Genomic DNA, 19,839 nt, shown 5'->3' with positions numbered 1-19,839 from the left:
AAGTGAGGGCAAATCCACTCTGCACTCTGACTCTGTCCCCAGGCCCCTCTTAAAGGGATCCCCGGTATGGAAGTGAGGGAAAATCCACTCTGTGCTTTGGTACTGACCCCAGGCCTCTTTTAAAGGGATCTCTGGTATGGAAGTTAGGGTAAATCCCTCAGCACTCTGATTCACACCCCAGGCTTCTATTAAAGGGATCATTGGTATGGAAGTAAGGGCAAAACTACTCAGCGCTCTGGTTCTGATGCCAGGCCTCTCTTAAAGGGATCCCCAGTATGGAAGTTATTGCCATTCCACTCAGCGCTCTGGTTCTGACCCCAGGCTGACAGGATGATGTGGGTTTTTAGGGGTAGTAGTCCGGTGGCTCTGGCTGATGGGATGTTGTGGGATATTAGGGGGAATAGTCCAGCGGCTGTGACAGCATGATGTGGGATATAAGTGGTAGTTGTCCGGTGGCTATGGTTGATGGGATGATGTGGGATATAAGGGGTAGTAGTCCAGTGGCCTGGATGGGATGATGTGGGATATTAGTAGTCCGGTGGCTCTGGCTGACTGGACGATGTGGGATATTAGGGGTAGTAGTCCGGTAGCTCTGGCTGACGGGACGATGTGGGATATTATAGTGAATATGGCTATGCGGAGTGGGTGGGGCTATACACTCAGCTTTATAAATATAGATATAATCATTATAATTTGTTATAACTAACGGTAGTTAGTTACTATGCCCGGGCAGCGCCGGGCTTTTCAGCTTGTGCAAAATAAAAGAGAGAGTGGATTTAGTCAAACTATTTGACCAAGTCAGATTTAAGAAAACCTGATATGGGCTTTTATCTTTGGAGAGATCTGTAGGATGGTAGTGGGGCAGATCTCTCCCTCCACTCTGGGTCTTGGGAGTGGCCTATGTTCATGATTCACATTTAAACTTTCAGTTAAGGTTTGGCTGTGTCAGTTTTTGGTTTGCAAGCATCGGAGCAGGAGCTCTGTGAAGGACAGGTCTGTGTGAGATTAAACAGAGGCCAGAGCCACAGAAATCAAAGCAACACCCACGAGTGATACGTGTTTTTTCTTTTTATTTAGACATATAGTTTTCTTTGAAAAAAAAATTATCTTAATCAAAATGGTGCCGGCATCCGCACCTGCGCACTAGCATCTATCGCGTTCCTATAAATTCCACTATGCAGGTGGTGCCGGCGCCATTTTGCTAGAGAACAAAAAATTAAAATGCCGCCATGGCATCTATTGGAACGATGCTACTGATGCTACTGCACCAGCGCCATCTTGATGGAGCCTAATATTTTGTTCTCAACAAATTGGCGCTGGTGGCACATGCATAGTGGCATTTATCGGAACGCGATAGATGGTACTGCGCAGGCATGGCTGCCAGCGCCATTTAGATGAAGATATTTTTTTTTTCCAAAGAAAATTATATGTCTAAATAAAACGAGAACATGCATATTGTCCACCTTATTCCCCCCGGAGCACGAGCATATCATTACCTGAAAACTGAAAATAAAGATTTTATCAACCAAGGTATCATTTTAATTATTGTAACTGTGCCAATCAGACACTGTCTGTAGATTACTGTGGACAATCCTGCTGCCAGGTTAATTTTAATACTATTTTGCTAAAAAAAAATTGTAAAAGCCATCCCACCGCGACAAAGTGTACCTAAATTGTGACGGGTCCTAAATCCTGTAACTTACTGTGACGGAGTCAGCTTACGCTGAGTCGTTTTCTTTAGAGTGGACCCTCTGGGTCGTGGCACCCATCCACCTAGGGCGAGCTGACCTTGTGAGGAACCACCCCCTATACAGAGAGTGTCAGGGGCAAGACCAAGGGGGAGAGCCACCACGACTGCTGGAACCAGACGACCGGCTCAGGTAGACACTAAATACGAGTGTCTGACGACAAAGGAGATGCAGGAAACAAGACAAGACATGAATTCAAGGTATCTTCATTATGGCAAACTCAGGGTTACATCAGGTGCAAGACGTGATAACAGGGAAAACACTGTCTGCAACAGTTCTGTATGCAACAAGCTATCATTTATACATGACCTCTTTATCACCAACAAACTCTCCTTCCTTGCCATCACTGAAACCTGGCTCACTTCCTCTGACACAGCCTCTCCAGCTGCGCTTTCCTATGGCGGATTCCATCTCTCTCACACCCCTCGCCCCAGCAACAAACGTGGTGGAGGAGTTGGCTTGCTCCTCTCTGATACCTGCTCCTTTACCCCAATTCCTCTGCCACCCTCCGCTACTCTTCCCTCGTTCGAGGTGCACTCCATCTGCATCTATTCCCCCTCCAACCTCCTACTGGCTGTCATCTACCGCCCCCCAGAACTAACCATCTCCACCTTTCTCGACCACTTCACCTCCTGGCTACTCCATTTCCTTTCTGCTGACATCCCCACCATCATCATGGGCGACTTCAACATCCCCATTGACACTTCCACCCCAGCTGCCTCTAAACTTCTATCGCTCACTGCTTCCCTCGGTCTCACTCAATGGTCCTCTGCGGCCACTCACAAAGATGGTCACACGCTGGACCTTATCTTCACCCGTCTCTATTCCCTCACTAATCTCAATAACTCACCCCTCCCCCTGTCTGACCACAACCTACTGACATTCTCTTCCCTCTCCTCTCCTACTGCGCAACCCCCGCTCCATAAACTCACTCACCCTTGCCGGAATCTCAAACACCTCAATTTACAATCACTCTCTGAGTCCCTTCTCCCTCTTACAGACATAGCTTCCCTTCATGACACAGATGCTGCTGCCACTTTTTATAACACCACAATAACAGCAACACTTGATTCGGCTGCCCCCTCATGCAGAGCAAAACTCGAACAATCAACAGGCAGCCCTGGCTGACCAGCCTGACCAAAGAACTGAGACGGGTTTCCAGGGCCGCTGAGTGAAGATGGAAGAGAACCCATTCTACTAAGCACTTCAACGCATACAAGCAGTCCCTTGCCAGCTTTAAGTCCACGCTCTCTGCCGCAAAACAAACTTACTTCGCAGCTCTCATATCCTCCCTGTCTCACAACCCTAAACAGCTCTTCAACACTTTCAATGCTCTACTCCATCCCACAGCACCTCCTCCCCTCCTCTCATTTCTGCTGAAGACTTTGCCTCCTTCTTTAAGCAGAAGATCGACATGATCAGACAAAACTTTGGCTCGCAGCCCCCAATGCCCCTCTTAGCCGCTCAGCCCTGTTCTGCAAAAGCCAGCTTCTCCACCATGACAGAAGATCAGCTCTCCACCCTTCTGTCAAGATCACACCTCACCACTTGTGCCCTCAACCCACTCCCGTCTCACTTCATCCCTAACTTGGCCACAGTCTTCATCCCTTCTCTAGCACACCTCTTCAACCTTTCACTTACAAATGATGTCTTTCCCTCAGCCTTCAAACATGCCTCAATCACACCAATCCTCAAAAAGCCCTCCCTTGACCCATCCTCTGTGTCTAACTATCGCCCGATATCTCTTCTCCCTTACGCCTCAAAACTACTGGAACAGCATGTATATCTTGAACTGTCCTCCCACCTCTCCTCCTGTTCCCTCTTTGACCGGTTACAATCTGGCTTCTGACCGCATCACTCAACTCAAACTGCCCTAACTAAAGTCACTAACGACTTACTAACCGCCAAGAGCAAGCGACACTACTCTGTCCTCCTTCTCCTGGACCTGTCCTCTGCCTTCGACACCGTAAACCATTCCCTCCTGCTACAGACTCTCTCATCTCTTGGCATCACAGACTTGGCCCTATCCTGGATCTCATCATACCTAACAGACCGAACATTTAGTGTCTCTCTCTTACACACCACCTCCTCACCTCGCCCCTTGTCTGCCGGTGTTCCTCAAGGCTCTGTCCTAGGACCCCTACTATTCTCCATCTATACCTTTAGCTTGGGACAGCTCATAGAATCCCATGGTTTGCAGTACCACCTCTATGCCGATGACACGCAGATCTACCTATCTGGACCCAACCTCGCCTCCTTACTGACTGAAATCCCACAATGTCTGTCTGCTATCTCAGCCTTCTTCTCTGCTTGTTTTCTCAAACTGAACATGAACAAAGCAGAATTCATCATCTTTCCCCCATCTCACTCTACCCCTCCACCAGACCTATCCATCAATGTCATTGGCTGCTCTCTTTCACCAGTCCCGCACGCTCAGTGCCTTGGGGTGATCCTCGACTCTGTGCTCTCTTTCAAACCACATATCCAAGCCCAGGCCTCCTCCTGCCGCCTCAAACTCAAAAATATTTCCCGGATCCGCTCATTCCTCAACCACAAAACCACAAAAACACTAGTGCATGCTCTTATCATCTCCCGCCTCGACTACTGCAACCTCCTACTCTCTGGCCTCCCCGCTAGCACTCTGGCTCCGCTCCAGTCTATCCTACACTCTGCTGCCCAACTAATCCACCTGTCTCCCCGCTATTCCCCAGCCTCCCCCCTATGCCAGGCCCTTCACTGGCTTCCTATTGCCCAGAGGCTCCAATTCAAAACCCTAACCATGACATACAAAGCCATCCACAACCTGTCTCCTCCATACATCTGTGACATGGTCTCTAGGTACCTACCTGCACGCCACCTTCAATCATCTCAAGATCTCCTTCTCTACTCCCCCCTTATTTCTTCTTCCCACAACCGCATACAAGACTTCTCCCGTGCTTCCCCCATACTCTGAAACTTACTGCCGCAACACATCAGACTCTCACCGTCAACGGAAACCTTCAAGAAGAACCTGAAGACCCACCTGTTCCGACAAGCCTACAGCCTGCAATGATACTCGGTCTACTGAACCACCGCACGACCTGCTCTACCCTCTCCTACTGTATCCTCACCCATCCCTGTAGACTGTGAGCCCTCGTGGGCAGGGTCCCCTCTCCTTATGTACTTGTGTGTCCCTTGTCTTACCCATGTTTATTGTACCTGTCTATATTTCCCCTTTTCACATGTAAAGCGCCATGGAATAAATGGCGCTATATAAATGAATAATAATAATAATAAAAACACAGCAATGTGCATGCGAGGGCACGCCAAGGTCCATGGCATGGTAAGTGCCAAGTGGCACGCCTGGGTACAGGCAAGGGCTCAATGGCATCGGACTCTGGACAGCTGGCAATGATCGACATGATCAGGGCATCAGGCTGCAGACATCAGCTCCGGACATTAGGCCGCAGTCGTCAGGCTTATGATCTCTGGCAGCGATCGGCAGGTTCCAGGCATCCGGCAGGCAAACCAGGGTTCAGGCAAGAAGGCACGACAGATCTCCAGACATGGTGCATGTTAGGGAACACGCCAAGGTCCAAGGCAAAGTTCCAGGCAGGGTGCGTGCTAGGGGCACACTAGGGTCCCAGGCAAGATGCAAGGCAACGTGCATGTGTAGGGAACACGCCAGGGTTCAAAGTATGAGACACGGTGCATGCGTAGAGTACACGCCCGGGTCAGGGTTCAAGGCAAGGTCCTGCGTGTGCCGAGGGACATGCCAGGGTCAGGGTTCAAGGCAAGGACCTGCGTGTGCCGAGGGACACGTCAGGGTCAGGGTTCAAGGCATAGTCCTGCGTGCAGAGGGGCACACCAGGGTCAGGTTCAAGTCAGGGACCTGCGCATGCTAGGAGACATGCCAGGGTTCAGGCTAAGGCAAGGGCCTGCATGTGCTAGGAAGCACACCAGGGTCCAGGCTAGGGCCTTTGCGTGCAAGAGGGCATGAGAGGGTACATGGCAGGACCTGCGCATGCTTTAGAGAAGCACGAGGAGGTATGCCAAGGAGCAGGCTAGGGCCTACGCATGCTATTAGAATAGCACGCAATGCACAGTGCGGGGCAGCGTGGGTGCAAGGAAGCACAGAGCACGGCTGGGGCACTGGCTAGCTGGTCGGGCTGAGGTTCAGACCAGCGGATAAGACTGAGGCGAGCACGGCTGAAGCACAACAGGCAGACACGGCTTAATCACTGGCCGACGAGCACGGCTGAGGCACAGACAGGCGGGCACATATAGCGTGGCACGGCTGAGGCACAAACAGGCGGGCGAGGGAAGGCCAGGCACATGCAAAGGGCATGTGAAGAAACAAGGGAAGGCAAGGCAAGAAACAAGGCAAGACTAGGCTAGGCAAGGTACAGAGAAAGGAGTGGAACGTAGGCAGTAGCATAGAGCCAGGTACAAGAGAAGAGAAGCGGAGCGTATGCTAGAGCCCAGAGCCGGGTACAGAGACATAGAGCTAGCAGCGGAATGTAGGCCGAAGCCCAGAGCCAGGTCAGAGAGAGTATAGGGCTAGCAGCGGGGCATAGGCTGAAGCCCAGAGCTGGGTCAAGAGAGAACCTTGAGACTAACCAGGAAATGTGCTAGAGAGCACCATAGAACAAAGTCTAGAAGCACAGCGCAGGCCGAAGCCCAGAGCCGGGTCAAGGCAGAACCTTGAAACTAGACATGGAATGTGCTGGAGAGCACCATAGGGCAGAGTAAGGACAACCAGGCAGAAATAGAGAACGTGGAAGTACTAAAAGGCTCAGAATAGCAAAGGCAAGACATAGCGAAACAGGCAGAGAACAGAGGAAGTACTACAAGTCAAAGTATAGCTTAGGCAAGACAAGGCGAAACAGACTAAGGCAGAGAACAGAGGAAGTACTACAAGTCAAAGCATTAGGACAAAACACGGCACGAGAGACAACACAAGACATGGCACGAGACAAGAGGCAGAATACAAGCACAGAGCGTGTGCAGAGACGCACTACAGGGCAGAGTGCAGGGGCACAGAATACAGGGAGCGACCGAGCAGACCAAGCAGCCATGCAGGGAAGCAACACGATACTCAGGCCTCGACCATAGGAAGGGGCGGACTGATATAGGGCATTAGCACCTGTACTTCCGGGACAGGACCAGGAGAGGACTTCCGGTTCAGCTCCTCCAGGATCATAGAGAGGATTGCTGGATCAGATACTGCTGGACATAGAAGGGGTCACATGATCAGGGACTCCAGAACCATAGGGAGGATTGATGGATCAGATTCTGCTGGACCATAGTGACAATCACAGCAGGCAGAGCAGAGATGGGAGGTCACCCAGCAACGGCGTGCAGCCATGAGGTAAAGCACACATGCGCACTGGCAATGATGGGCAGCCATGAGATGAGGCGTGCGTGCACACTGCTCCAGGCATCTTGCAGCACAACAGTCATGAGGTGCATGTGCACACTGCTCCAGGGATCTTGCAGCATAAGACATAATGAGCATGATAGTTCGGTGCGCGTGCACACTGCTCCAGGAGTCATGCGGCATAACAGACATGGCGGGCATGATAGTTCGGTGCGCGTGCTCACTGTTCCAGGGGTCATGCGGCATAACAGACATAGCGGGCATGACACTTACCTCACTTTGTGTCAGCAGGCATAAAAATAGATAAGGACAGAGCAGGACCAGTCCTACAAGAGTAAGGTACCGTCCTGATTGGGGTACACTTTGTCGCACTGGGATGGCTTTTAGGTTCTGTATGTAATGACTGACAGTCTTCTCTCCTGATCTACATGTCTCAACTGTTTCCTTTATGGAGGCAGATTCTCAGGGAGATCAGTGTCCGGCACATAGATCTTATCAGCTCATCTACATATAAGAAAAATGTGGATTTCTTGGGAAAAAGACATCGGATTACAGATATTAATGTATAAATATATTCAGCTTCTTATGACCTGCGTGGCCATATAGATAAAGGTAATGAGGCCTAGGAATGTTGATCCTACTGACAGATTCTTTTTAAAATAATGCATATTGCATGTCAAGGTGCAGACAATCAAGAATCAGATGATAAATAGGTAAGTCGTGTTATGACGCATGACATCAGTAAAAAATGTAAAAAAAACTGTACTTGTCCTAATTTGAAAAGGTGGCAAATGGTAATAAAAGAGTTGCATTTGATGTGACTCTGAAACCCCAACCACATACGTACGTATTGGAAAAAGTGACTTTGGTCAAAATTGGTGGCTGTGGATAAATATATTATGTTTTTGTTACATGAAAAAATAATAACTTTGTGGCTATACTTACACTGGGTGTTTGTTAAACATGACTGGAATAAATTCATCCACTGGTAACATCTTGCCCAATGGTTCCGCATTAATCAGTTTTCGTGCTCCCTTCTGTGAGATGGCGTAACCCAATGTCCAATATGAATAATCTGCTTCAACCAAATTAAGCACATTTGGCACTGCCTTTTCCGGACGTTTCACTTGCATTCTCTTCCTTCCGATGTAGCTACAGAAGAACAATAAGAACTTGTAGTGCCACTATAAATTATCGTATTGGGCTATGTTAGCAAATGAATATTGTAACATACGACATTTCATTTATAAGCTACTCCAAGTGTCAAAAATATTTTAAATATAGAAGATATATGTAAAGTAGGTAGACTAAATGTTTCATGCAAATTACGTAAGACCATGTACATGAAGCAATGCCTGAAGACATGTATGGGGTCAACCTGACGGGTCCCCAGTGTCAGAGTACCAAGCACCGTATCAGCATGCTGGAGGTCTCTAATAGCTTATCAACCTCCTCCTATGGCTATAAACCGACATCCTAAAATTATATGCATTACATCATAATATGGGCCCATTTTTGGATCCTATTATGAATGGAAATCCTGGCCCGGATTGTCACCGTCCTGAGGTCTAAGGTTATGTTCACACTGATTTTTTTCAGGAGTGAAAAACCACAAGTTTTCAATCAGAAGATGTTTCAGAGAATATGTTTTTTTCCAAAAGTTTTTTTCTGACTTTTTTGGTTGTTTACTGAGATTTTTTTCCAACAGTTTTGGCTGCTTGTGTTTTTTGGAGGGTTTTTCATGTCTTTTTATTACGTCTTTTCTACTGTGATTTTTTTCACTCAGTTGAATAATGAAGAAGCTGCTAGCGCTTGTAGGTAAAAGCAATGGCAAGATTCTCCAAAAGCCGTTCAGGCATCTTTTGAGCTTTCCTGTTGACTTGTATTGTAAAATGCAGAGCGTGTTCAGATTGGAAAATGCCAGAAGATTGGACATGTGACTATAACTGCTTGGCCTCTTTTAATACCTGACGTGGTTAAAACATATTCAAAAGCTTGAACATACCAAATGATACTGATTTTCAATGCAGTTTTTTCAGCAAATAGCTGAATATTCAAAATAAACGGGAAATATAAAGGAAGAATGTATTAATAATAATAATAATTCTGGATACACTTCTGGGTTTAGCTGTAAAAACTGCAGTGACATTTTTTAAAAGAATGCTCTGCGTCAAACCATCCCAGAAACACAGGTCATCTCAGAACAAAGTCTTGCTCTACTGGCGATTTTCATGCCAACATTTTGGGATTTTTTTGGTATACTAGTTAATAATAGGCTTCAAATTGTTAAAGGGGTTATCCTCTAGGGCTACATTACCACTGTGAGCTTTTGGTGTGTTTTTAACACTGCGTGTTTTTGACATGCATGTTTTTGCTGCTGCTTATAGAAACCTCATGCCCACAGTGCATTTTTTTACTCAAAATAAACTAACCTGCGGTGCGGGTTTCAAATCAAACATGTCAATTTCTCTTGAAGGTTCTCTGTGTTTTTGGTGCAGATTTTCCCCATAGACTTGCATTAGGTGTGGAAAATTCACAGGTAAAAAACTCAATGTGTTTTTAGTGCATTTCCGTAGAGTAAACTAATCAAAAACGCATGTAATCCACACCTCACTATAGCAATAAAGTTTTGTCAAAGCCGAACCCGGAAGTAGCAAAATCAAAGCAGCTTTATTTAAAGCGTGACCCACCAATAAGGCTGGTTTCACATTTGCGTTTTTTAGCGCTGGAAAAAAACGCACACCTGCGCATGCGTTTTTTCCCCTATATTTAACATGGGTGCGCATACCTGCGCACTGGTCAGCGCATGTATGCGATTTTCATGCGCTGCGTTTTTTTGGGGTGTGCGTTGGGATTTTCCAGACGCAGCATGTTGCATTTTTTGGCCCTGCAAAAAAGCGCATGCGCACATATGCGCACGTTTTGCGCTAAAAATGGCCATTATAGCCTATGGATGCGCATATGTGCGCACTGGCATGCTCATGTATGCGTTTTTTTGCATATGCGTTTTTTTTTTTAAACCATGGAATTTAGGGGTTTGGGTTAGAGTTAGGGTTAGTTAAGGGGGTTTAGGGTTAGGGTTATGGTCAGGGTCAGGGTTAGGGTTAGGGTTAGGGTCAGGGTTAGGGTTAAGTATGGTTTTGTTAAGGATTAGGGTCATGGTTAGGGTCAGGATTAGGGTTAAGTATGGTTTTGTTAAGGGTTAGGGTCAGGGTTAGGGTTAGGGTTAGGGTTAGGGTCAGGGTTAGGGTTAGGGTTAGGGTCAGGGTTAGGGTCAGGATTAGGGTTAAGTATGGTTTTGTTAAGGATTAGGGTCAGGGTTAGGGTCAGGATTAGGGTTAAGTATGGTTTTGTTAAGGGTTAGGGTCAGGGTTAGGGTTAGGGTCAGGGTTAGGGTTAGGGTTAGGGTTAGGGTCAGGGTTAGGGTCAGGATTAGGGTTAAATATGGTTTTGTTAAGGATTAGGGTCAGGGTTAGGGTCAGGATTAGGGTTAAGTATGGTTTTGTTAAGGGTTAGGGTCAGGGTTAGGGTTAGGGTTAGGGTCAGGGTTAGGGTCAGGATTAGGGTTAAGTATGGTTTGGTTAAGGGTTAGGGTCAGGGTTAGGGTTAGGGTTAGGGTTAGGGTCAGGGTTAGGGTTAAGTATGGTTTTGTTAAGGGTTAGGGTCAGGGTTAGGGTTAGGGTCAGGGTTAGGGTTAGGGTTAGGGTTAGGGTCAGGGTTAGGGTTAGGGTTAGTTAGGGTTTAGGGTTAGGGTTAGGGTTAAGTATGATTTGGTTAAGGGTTAGGGTTAGGGTTAGGGTTAGGGTCAGGGTTAGGGTTAGGGTTAGGGTCAGGGTTAGGGTTAGTAAAGTCATGGTTTGGGTAGTGTGAGGGGCCACCTAAAAATGTTGGAAAAAAACGCAAACGCAGTAAAAACGCGCTAAAAACGCATACAAACGCATAAAAACGCTGCGTTTTTTTCATGCATGCTCATAAAAATGCTTGAAAAAAACGCAGCAGTTGTATGCTTATGTATGCGTTTTTTCAATGCGTTTTTTTGCGGGAAAAACGCGCTGCAAAAAAAAGCAAGTGTGAAACTAGCCTAAGAGACAAGAAACGCAGCGTTAAAAATGCGATACAAATGCATGTTAAAAGGAACGCACACAAAAACACAATGAGAACATGTAACCCAATTTAAATAATAGGTGCAGAAAATCTGCAGAATCAAAAATTCACCAAAAGCTCATTGTGAGCACATAGCCTTACACAATTTTTAACGTCTCAAAATGGCTTAAGATAATAAAATGATGATGACTGATTGTGTCAAGAGATCACTGATTCAGTAGGAAGTAGAGACTGTCAAGGGACCGTGCAGAATCAAAACAGGTATGGCCGGGGCTTGGTGAGGCGATAGTTATTGCTTATATTACTTTAACCAATTCTGAGCCATTTGGAAACAAAAGTGGGCAACCTCTTTCTCACACATAAGGTAACAGAATTTAACACTAAAGTCTATTGAGCTTAGATGTGCTGCGGGTATTATTTTACTTTTGTCCTTACATTCCTCATTCTTCGCTTACATGGTTATCAATATCACCTTATAAGAATTATAACTACAAAGACTTACATTAAATCCCAGTCTAAAGCAACTTTTTCAATGTCATTCATAAGTTTTATAAGTTTACTTCTGAACTGATACTCAAATCGCACATCATCTTCTATCACCAGAGTCTTCTCAAGACCACGGTCAACCACCTGGAATGAAATGGTCAGGAAAAGAATCATTTCTCATGGAAGATCAAGGTGTTGAATAGGATATGAAATACAAATGAGTATGCATCTAGCTCAATAGTTACATCAGTTATGTGTCAATTAGCTTCAGCGTAAGAATCGTGGTTACGATGAGCATTACCAGTGAGGAGGAGGTCAGTGGTGGTGAGTAGAGTTGAGCGACTTTTGGTTTTTTAGGGTCGAGTTTCGTTTCGTGAAACCCGACTTTTCGAAAAGTCGGGTCGAGCAAGATCGTCCGATTATAGGGAAAAGTCGGGGTCGTCCCGAAACACGAAACCCAATGTAAGTCAATGGGGAATAAAAGTCGGCAGTGAGAGGAGGACAGGAAACACACCTACAGTGCCCATTTGAATGCCAAAAGCATCAATTCTTCTTACTTAAGCTTGTCAACCTTAATTAACTTCATAATACAAGTTACGCACTGAAAAATGGGGGTTATTTGGCTACAGTTGTGGGAGGGGAGGGCTGGCTCCAGGTTTTCATGTGCCCTGGGCGAAAGAGCGCCCCTTTAACACATACCACAACTCATCATGCTCCGATACGGCAGAGAAATAGCGGTATAGTACAATGAAAAATACTTCACTTTTTAAATCTCATGACGAGGTCCATCTATTTCTCCATACAGAATCATTGGTCCCATATAATGTTTGAAACAGTATATGATGAGCTCCACATAATGCTACAGTATATGTTGGTCCCCATGGATGAAGCTCCACTGTCTTATGGGCCCAAATAATGCTCCAAACATAATGGGCCCCATTTCTAATGCTCTAGTGTATAATGGGCCCTGTAAATGCTGCTCCAGTGTCTGATGTCCACCTTTGGAATGTTCCAGTGTATGGTGGGCCCCATCTATCATTCTCCAGAGTATAGTGCTCCCCAAAAATTGCTGTCCCAACATTGAAAACAATCAAATAAGTCTCCTCGCTAGGGAATCCCTGTACTTGTCTAGACTCCTCGTCGTCCCCATCTTCCATCTCACTGCACAGTATTTCAACTTTGCAAGTGCTGTGATCCTGAGCAAGCAGGGGGGGGCCCACTCGTTGGCGACGGCACTGGCACAGGGCCCCTGATAGTACGGTGGTGTGTCTGATGGCGGGTGGGCCGAACCTGCACTTTCATCTGCAGCTTCCTCTTTGTCACCGTGTAAGATGGAACTGTATATGGGAAGGGTAACCTGAGTTTCATCAGGGTCAGATTCAGGCCGTGTAGCGTGCGAGGGGAATGTAGTGGTCTGGGTCAATGTACCAGCAGATTCATCGAGCAGTGGCTGGGCATCAGTGCTCTTGTGTCGCCCCCAGGAGTACGGTCGCCACAGTGGCATTACCTTCCTCCTAGGGAGTGTGATGTCATGCTTGGGAGCAACGAACGATCTCTCTAGCAGGTTAACTGATTGGGCGGCGTTATTCCCACGAGTCATGACCCTCCAAACAGCGTTCATGAAGGCAAAGTGTTTGTTTTACGTGGTCAGTATGGTTGCAAAGCTGAACCTTAAAGGAATGTCCAGAAGGGCACCACCAGGAGTGGAGCCTACGGTTAAATTCGACTCCACCTGGGAAACCTCAAACATGCCAGCTACAGAACAGATGCACACATTGCAAGCTTAATTCCGTTAACGAACGAGACTCCGTCATGCCCCGCGGTCCGAGTCCGGCTTACTAGAGGGACACGTGAGGCTCTGGCACATGAGATTGGCCAATAACTGGTGTGTCATGCCCTTACATGTCCGTGGCTGCATGTGCGCTACACTGAAAAGGCCAGCGTTTGTCGCTTACAGGTGCAGATAACCCGCTGAACAACGTTAGTGATGGGGATCACTGATTACAATTATTACCCACGAACAATGATTTCCCAGTAAGTGCAGGTCAACCGCAGTTCCGGAATTAGGCCTAACCGTCATTCCTGAAAAAATGAAAAACTTACGTGTGCAAACCACAGGTGCTGTAGCTCGCTTAACAGCTCGCCAGCCGTTCTCATGCCCAGTATGGATTACACGTGATTGCACAAAGGTGAGAAAGGGTACCGTATCCCCAGATAACATGTATGGAGAGCGTACACATTCAAAATATATGTCTATACATCAGGAGGCAGGCTCAGACGGTGTTAGGCTCAGTATGGATTGCACGTGATTGCACAAAGGTTAGAAAGGGTACCGTATCCCCGGATAACATGTATGGATAGCGTACACATTCAAAATATATGTCTATACATCAGGAGGCAGGCTCAGACAGTGTTAGGCCCAGTATGGATTGCACGTGATTGCACAAAGGTTAGAAAGGGTACCGTATCCCCGGATAACATGTATGGATAGCGTACACATTCAAAATATATGTCTATACATCAGGAGGCAGGCTCAGACGGTGTTAGGCCCAGTATGGATTGCACATGATTGCACAAAGGTTAGAAAGGGTACTGTATCCCCAGATAACATGTATGGATAGCGTACACATTCAAAATATATGTTTATACATCAGGAGGCAGGCTCAGACAGTGTTAGGCCCAGTATGGATTGCACGTGATTGCACAAAGGTTAGAAAGGGTACCGTATCCCCAGATAACATGTATGGATAGCGTACACATTCAAAATATATGTCTATACATCAGGAGGCAGGCTCAGACGGTGTTAGGCCCAGTATGGATTGCACGTGATTGCACAAAGGTTAGAAAGGGTACCGTATCCCCAGATGACATGTATGGATAGCGTACACATTCAAAATATATGTCTATACATCAGGAGGCAGGCTCAGACGGTGCTAGGCCCAGTATGGATTGCACGTGATTGCACAAAGGTTAGAAAGGGTACCGTTTCCCCAGATAACATGTATGGATAGCGTACACATTCAAAATATATGTCTATACATCAGGAGGCAGGCTCAGACGGTGCTAGGCCCAGTATGGATTGCACGTGATTGCACAAAGGTTAGAAAGGGTACCGTATCCCCGGATAACATGTATGGATAGCGTACACATTCAAAATATATGTCTATACATCAGGAGGCAGGCTCAGACGGTGTCAGGCACAGTATGGATTTGACGGCCCAGACTACACAGCGGAGGAGCAGGGAGAGGTAAAGATTGCAAATGCTGGGGCCCTGCCCAAGCAAGGGGGGCCCACTCGTGGGCGTCGGTACTGGCACTGGGCCCCTCATAGTACGGCGGTGTGTCTGACGGCGGGTGTGCACCACCACCGTCAGAGACACTTGATTGCACTATGAAGGACCCTGTGCCAGTGCCCGCGCCCAAGAGTCGGCCTACCCACCTGTCCAGGGCAACGGCACTCGCACGGTGTCGTGCGCTAGGTGGTGACCCCGGCCATGGGGGGGGGAGGCAGCACAGTTAGGGAGTTTTAGAAAGTGGCATATGTTGATGTTGGACATTCAGCTGATGCAAAAGGTGAAATAGGTCAAGTCCCAGGAAGAGGTGGACCAAAGCAAGCCATTTTTCTGTCACGCTATGTGTCATCAGGGGAAGGTGGGACAAAATCCTTGGAAACCCATGCGTGGTTCATTTTAATGAAGGTTAGATCATCCACATTTTGGGTTGACAGACGGGTCCTTTTTTCTGTCAGGATTGATCCAGCTGCACTGAAGACTCTTTCCGATAGCACACTTGCAGCTGGGCAAGCGAGCTCCTGTAAGGCATATTGTGCAAATTCAGGCCAGGTGTCCAGTTTAGCTGCCCAATAGTCAAAGGGGAATGACCTGTGTGGGAGAACATCGATATGGGAGGAAAAGTAGTTTGTAACCATAGTTGACAACTGCTGTCTCCTGTCACTTTCCATCGATGCAGTATTACCAGTTGTGTGAGCGGTACTTGAAAAATCAGTCCACAACATTGTCATGAAACCCCTGTCTCCAACGACACTTCTGCTGTGTGCACCACGAACACCTCTGCCAAGCTGTCCCCGGCCCGTACGGCTCGTGTGAGAACCATCACCGCTGCTGTGTGCTGGGAATGCCTCAAGCAACCGATTTACCAGAGTTGCTTGTTTATTAGCCAATATTAGGTCAAGGTTCTCCTGTGGCATGATGTTTTGAAATTTGCCTTTATAGCGTGGATCCAGGATGCTGGCCAACCAGTAGTCGTCATCGTTCATCATTTTGGCAATGCGGGGGTCCCTTTTTAGGATCTGCAAGGCATAATCTGACATGTGGGCCAATGTTCCCGGTGTCAATGATGCACTGCGAGAGCTGGTTGGAGGAGCACTTTCTGGCAAATCCACATCCCTCCAGTCACGCACAAACCCAGTACCAGACCTTGTCACGCCAACATTTTTACTTGCCCCACGAGATGCATCCTCCTCCCCTAAGTAATCATCCCCATCATCATCCTCCTCCTCCTCTTCTTCCTCCACCTCGTCCAGGAGAGGTCCCTGAGCAGACAATGGCTGAATGTCATCAAGGATTCCCTCCTCCTCTTCCTCCTCATCAACATTGGCTGCAGAAGCCTGCTCCTTAAGGTGCGTCAAAGTTTGCATGAGCAGACACATAAGTGGGATGCTCATGCTTAGGATAGCGTCGTCTGCACTTACCAGCCATGTGCATTCCTCAAAACACTGAAGGACTTTACAGAGGTCTTTCAGCTTCGACCACTGCACACCGGTCAACTCCATGTCTGCTCTCAAAGTGCCTGGCCGTGTATCCTCCCACAAATGCATTATGGCCTGCCTCTGCTCGCACAGCCGCTCCACCATGTGCAGGGTGGAGTTCCACCTTGTTGCAATGTCGATAATGAGGCGGTGGTTGGGAAGGTGGAGCAATCGCTGCAGCTTCTGCATACGAACGGAGTGTACAGGCGACCGGTGGATGTGCACGCACAGTCTTCGCACCTTCTGGAGCAGGGCTGTTAACTCCGGATAATTTTTGAGGAAGCACTGCACCACCAGGTTCAAGGTGTGAGCCAAGCAAGGTATGTGGCTGAGTTTTGAAAGGGCTATGGCTGCCATAAAATTACGCCCGTTATCACTAACTACCTTGTGTGACGTTTATCGGAGAAGGACGTCCGAGAGTGGACCCTCTGGGTCGCGGATCTGGAGCCCCGGGGGTCGAGCGCTCCAGGTGAAGACCGACCCCTATACAGGGATCGTTTGGGGCAAGACCACCGAGGACAGAACCGCGACAGCCGGTACCAGGAAGGGGCGGCTCAAGGACAAGAGGCGCCCGTAGGCAGGAGTACTGGACTGAGAGGTAGAGGACCTAACAGGACTACTGGATGGGTAGACAGACAGGGAGCAGGTACTAGAGGGGAGAGGACCGGGAGGAAGCACACAAGGGGTACCAGAAGGGAGAACAGAGAGGTCATGCAGGGTGAACAAACACTGGGAACAAGGATGCAGAGCGAGGCTGGAAGCCAAGGGGAAGACAGACGGGAAACAGGCGGCACTATAGGAACCGGAAGGGGGCCAAAGCGCAGCGTGGCGAGCGCACAGCAACTCTCAGGCGTCCTCTCAATAGAGAGCGCGCCAGAAATACCCTAGGGTCCGGAAGCGGGCGGTACGTGCCGCCCCCGGCGCCACCCCCCGTAGGCGGAAGAGGGGACGCTGGTGCGCGCGCGCGCCCTAAGGAAGGAGCGCGGCGCCGTCACAGGAGGGGAGGCAGAGCGTGGGAGCACGCCGCGGCGAGGACGCCGGTAGGAGGAGGTGGCGGCGGTCGCCGCTGGAGGAGGGGCGGGAGCGGGTGCAGCCGTGACCGCCGACATGACAGTACCCCCCTCTTTACATCCCCCCTTTCTGAGATTGGCCAGAAACTTTTTTAGTATTAGAGGAGCGTTGATATTCTTTTGAGGCTCCCAAGACCTTTCCTCAGGACCAAATCCCTTCCACTCAATGAGAAAGAAAGTCTTCCCCCTGACTCTCTTCATGGCTAAAATATCTTTTACTTCAAAGATGTCATCCGACCCAATAGGTAAAGGAGGGGCAACGAAAACCGGTTGGAACCGATTCAGAACTACAGGTTTCAAGAGCGAGACGTGAAAGGCGTTAGGGACCCGGAGTGAAGCCGGCAACCTCAGTTTGTAAGATACTTCATTGATGCGTTTTAGTACTTCAAAGGGACCGATGTAACGAGGACACAGCTTATAGGAAGGAACTTTCAGGCGGATGTGCTTGGTTGAGAGCCAGACCTTATCACCAGGGTGGTACGGGGGAAGGTCCCTCCGTCTCTTGTCTGCATGTCTTTTGATTCGGGCACTGGTCTTCACCAGAGCCTCTCTGGTCTCCTTCCAAATATTCAAAAATTCTGTGGCGAGGGCATCAGCTGCGGGAACTCCTGAAGAGGCGACAAAGGGTAGTGGAACACCAGGATTGCGACCAGAAACCACAAAGAACGGAGTTTTGGTGGTCGACTCACTGGGGTGGTTATTATGGGCGAATTCAGCCCAGGGTAGAAGAGAGACCCAATTATCCTGGTGGGCGTTGGAGAAGTGGCGCAGGTAAGTCGTTAGGTCCTGGTTAATCCGTTCTACCTGCCCATTGGTCTGCGGGTGATAGGCGGAGGAGAAGTCGAGGGACGTACCCATAAGCTGACATAGAGCCCTCCAGAAGCGAGAAGTAAATTGGACCCCTCGATCAGACACAATCCGTAGGGGAAGACCATGCAACCTGAAGATCTGATGGATGAAGATCTCGGCCAACTTCGGAGCGGAGGGCAGCCCGGCCAGGGGGATAAAATGAGCCATCTTAGAGAAGCGGTCCGCCACGACTAAGATGGTGGTGCAACCAGCTGAGCAGGGCAAGTCGGTTATAAAGTCCATGGCAATTTGCTGCCAAGGGGCCTCCGGCACCGGCAACGGATGGAGAAGACCGGAGGGCAAAGTTCTTGGAACCTTGTTCTGCGCACAGGTTGAGCAAGAGGCAACAAAATCTGCCACGTCTTGGCGAAGGGTGGCCCACCAGTAATAACGTGAGAGAAGCGATAGAGTCTACTTGGACCCCACGTGCCCCGCAACCTTGGAGGAGTGCCCCCAGCGCAACACCTCCAGACGTTTATTCTGAGGCACGAAGGTCTTGCCTGGAGGAGGAGTAGAAAAGTTCACTGGGGCCACGGTGATCACTTTGGCAGGCTCGATAATATACGAGGGGCTCTCGTCCTCTTCTGGCGACTGTAGAGATCTGGAAAGTGCATCTGCTTTGGTGTTCTTATTACCGGGCCGGAAGTGAAGCTGGAAGTCGAATCGAGAAAAATACAAGGCCCATCTGGCTTGTCTGGAATTGAGCCTTTGGGCGGACTGCAGATAGGCCAAATTCTTGTGGTCCGTGAAGATGGTAAAGGGGTGCACAGCCCCCTCGAGCAGGTACCGCCACTCTTCCAGAGCCATCTTGATGGCCAGCAACTCCCGATCACCGATGGAGTAGTTGCACTCTGCTGGCGAAAAGGACTTGGAAAAGAACCCGCAGGGGACCAGACGTCCAGGGGGAACTCGCTGGGAGAGGACCGCCCCAGCTCCGGTGGAGGAGGCGTCCACTTCAAGAACAAAAGGCCTACTGGCCACCGGCCGATGTAGTACCGGTGCTGCTGCAAAGGAGCGTTTCAGCGCCAGAAAGGCATCTTCCGCCTCGGAGGACCAGTGATCAGGCTTAGTTCCTTTGCGGGTCAAGGCCGAGATAGGTTTGGTCAACGAGGAAAAATGCGGCATGAACTGTCGGTAATAATTCGCGAATCCGAGGAAACGCTGGATGGCTTTGATTCCGACAGGACGGGGCCACTTGAGTACCGCCGAGAGTTTCTCGGGATCCATCTTCAGACCGGAATCTGTGATGACATGCCCCAAGAAGGGTAACGAGGTCTGCTCGAAGAGACACTTCTCAATCTTGGCGTAGAGGTGATTCTCCCGGAGACGGTGCAGGACCATGCGTACGCTTCTCCGATGGAAGGGAAGGTCAGGCGAGAAGATGAGGATATCGTCTAAATACACTATTACGCAAGTGTACAGAAGGTCCCGAAACACCTCATTAACGAACTCCTG

At 48.7% G+C, this 19,839-nt stretch overlaps 1 protein-coding gene across 3 annotated transcripts in view; it reads right to left on the bottom strand.

The window, feature by feature from the left end:
* The window catches only part of COLGALT2 (collagen beta(1-O)galactosyltransferase 2), a 412,958-nt gene that overhangs the window by 9,414 nt on the left and 383,705 nt on the right, over nucleotides 1-19,839 (bottom strand). For all 3 annotated transcript variants that reach the window (XM_073582911.1, XM_073582910.1, XM_073582912.1), the window contains 2 exons: nucleotides 11,714-11,841; nucleotides 8,053-8,259 (listed from right to left, as the gene is read on the bottom strand). In XM_073582911.1, the coding sequence (XP_073439012.1) occupies nucleotides 8,053-8,259; nucleotides 11,714-11,841 (335 nt within the window). The remainder of the gene's footprint in view (nucleotides 1-8,052; nucleotides 8,260-11,713; nucleotides 11,842-19,839) is intronic.

Source organism: Dendrobates tinctorius, unplaced genomic scaffold (genome assembly GCF_039654945.1).
Source record: "Dendrobates tinctorius isolate UK_male_01 unplaced genomic scaffold, ASM3965494v1 ptg000074l, whole genome shotgun sequence".
In the NCBI taxonomy this organism is placed as follows: Eukaryota; Metazoa; Chordata; class Amphibia; order Anura; family Dendrobatidae; genus Dendrobates; species Dendrobates tinctorius.
Note: the sequence above shows the minus strand (reverse complement) of the source record. Positions and strands in the feature narration are given on the sequence as shown.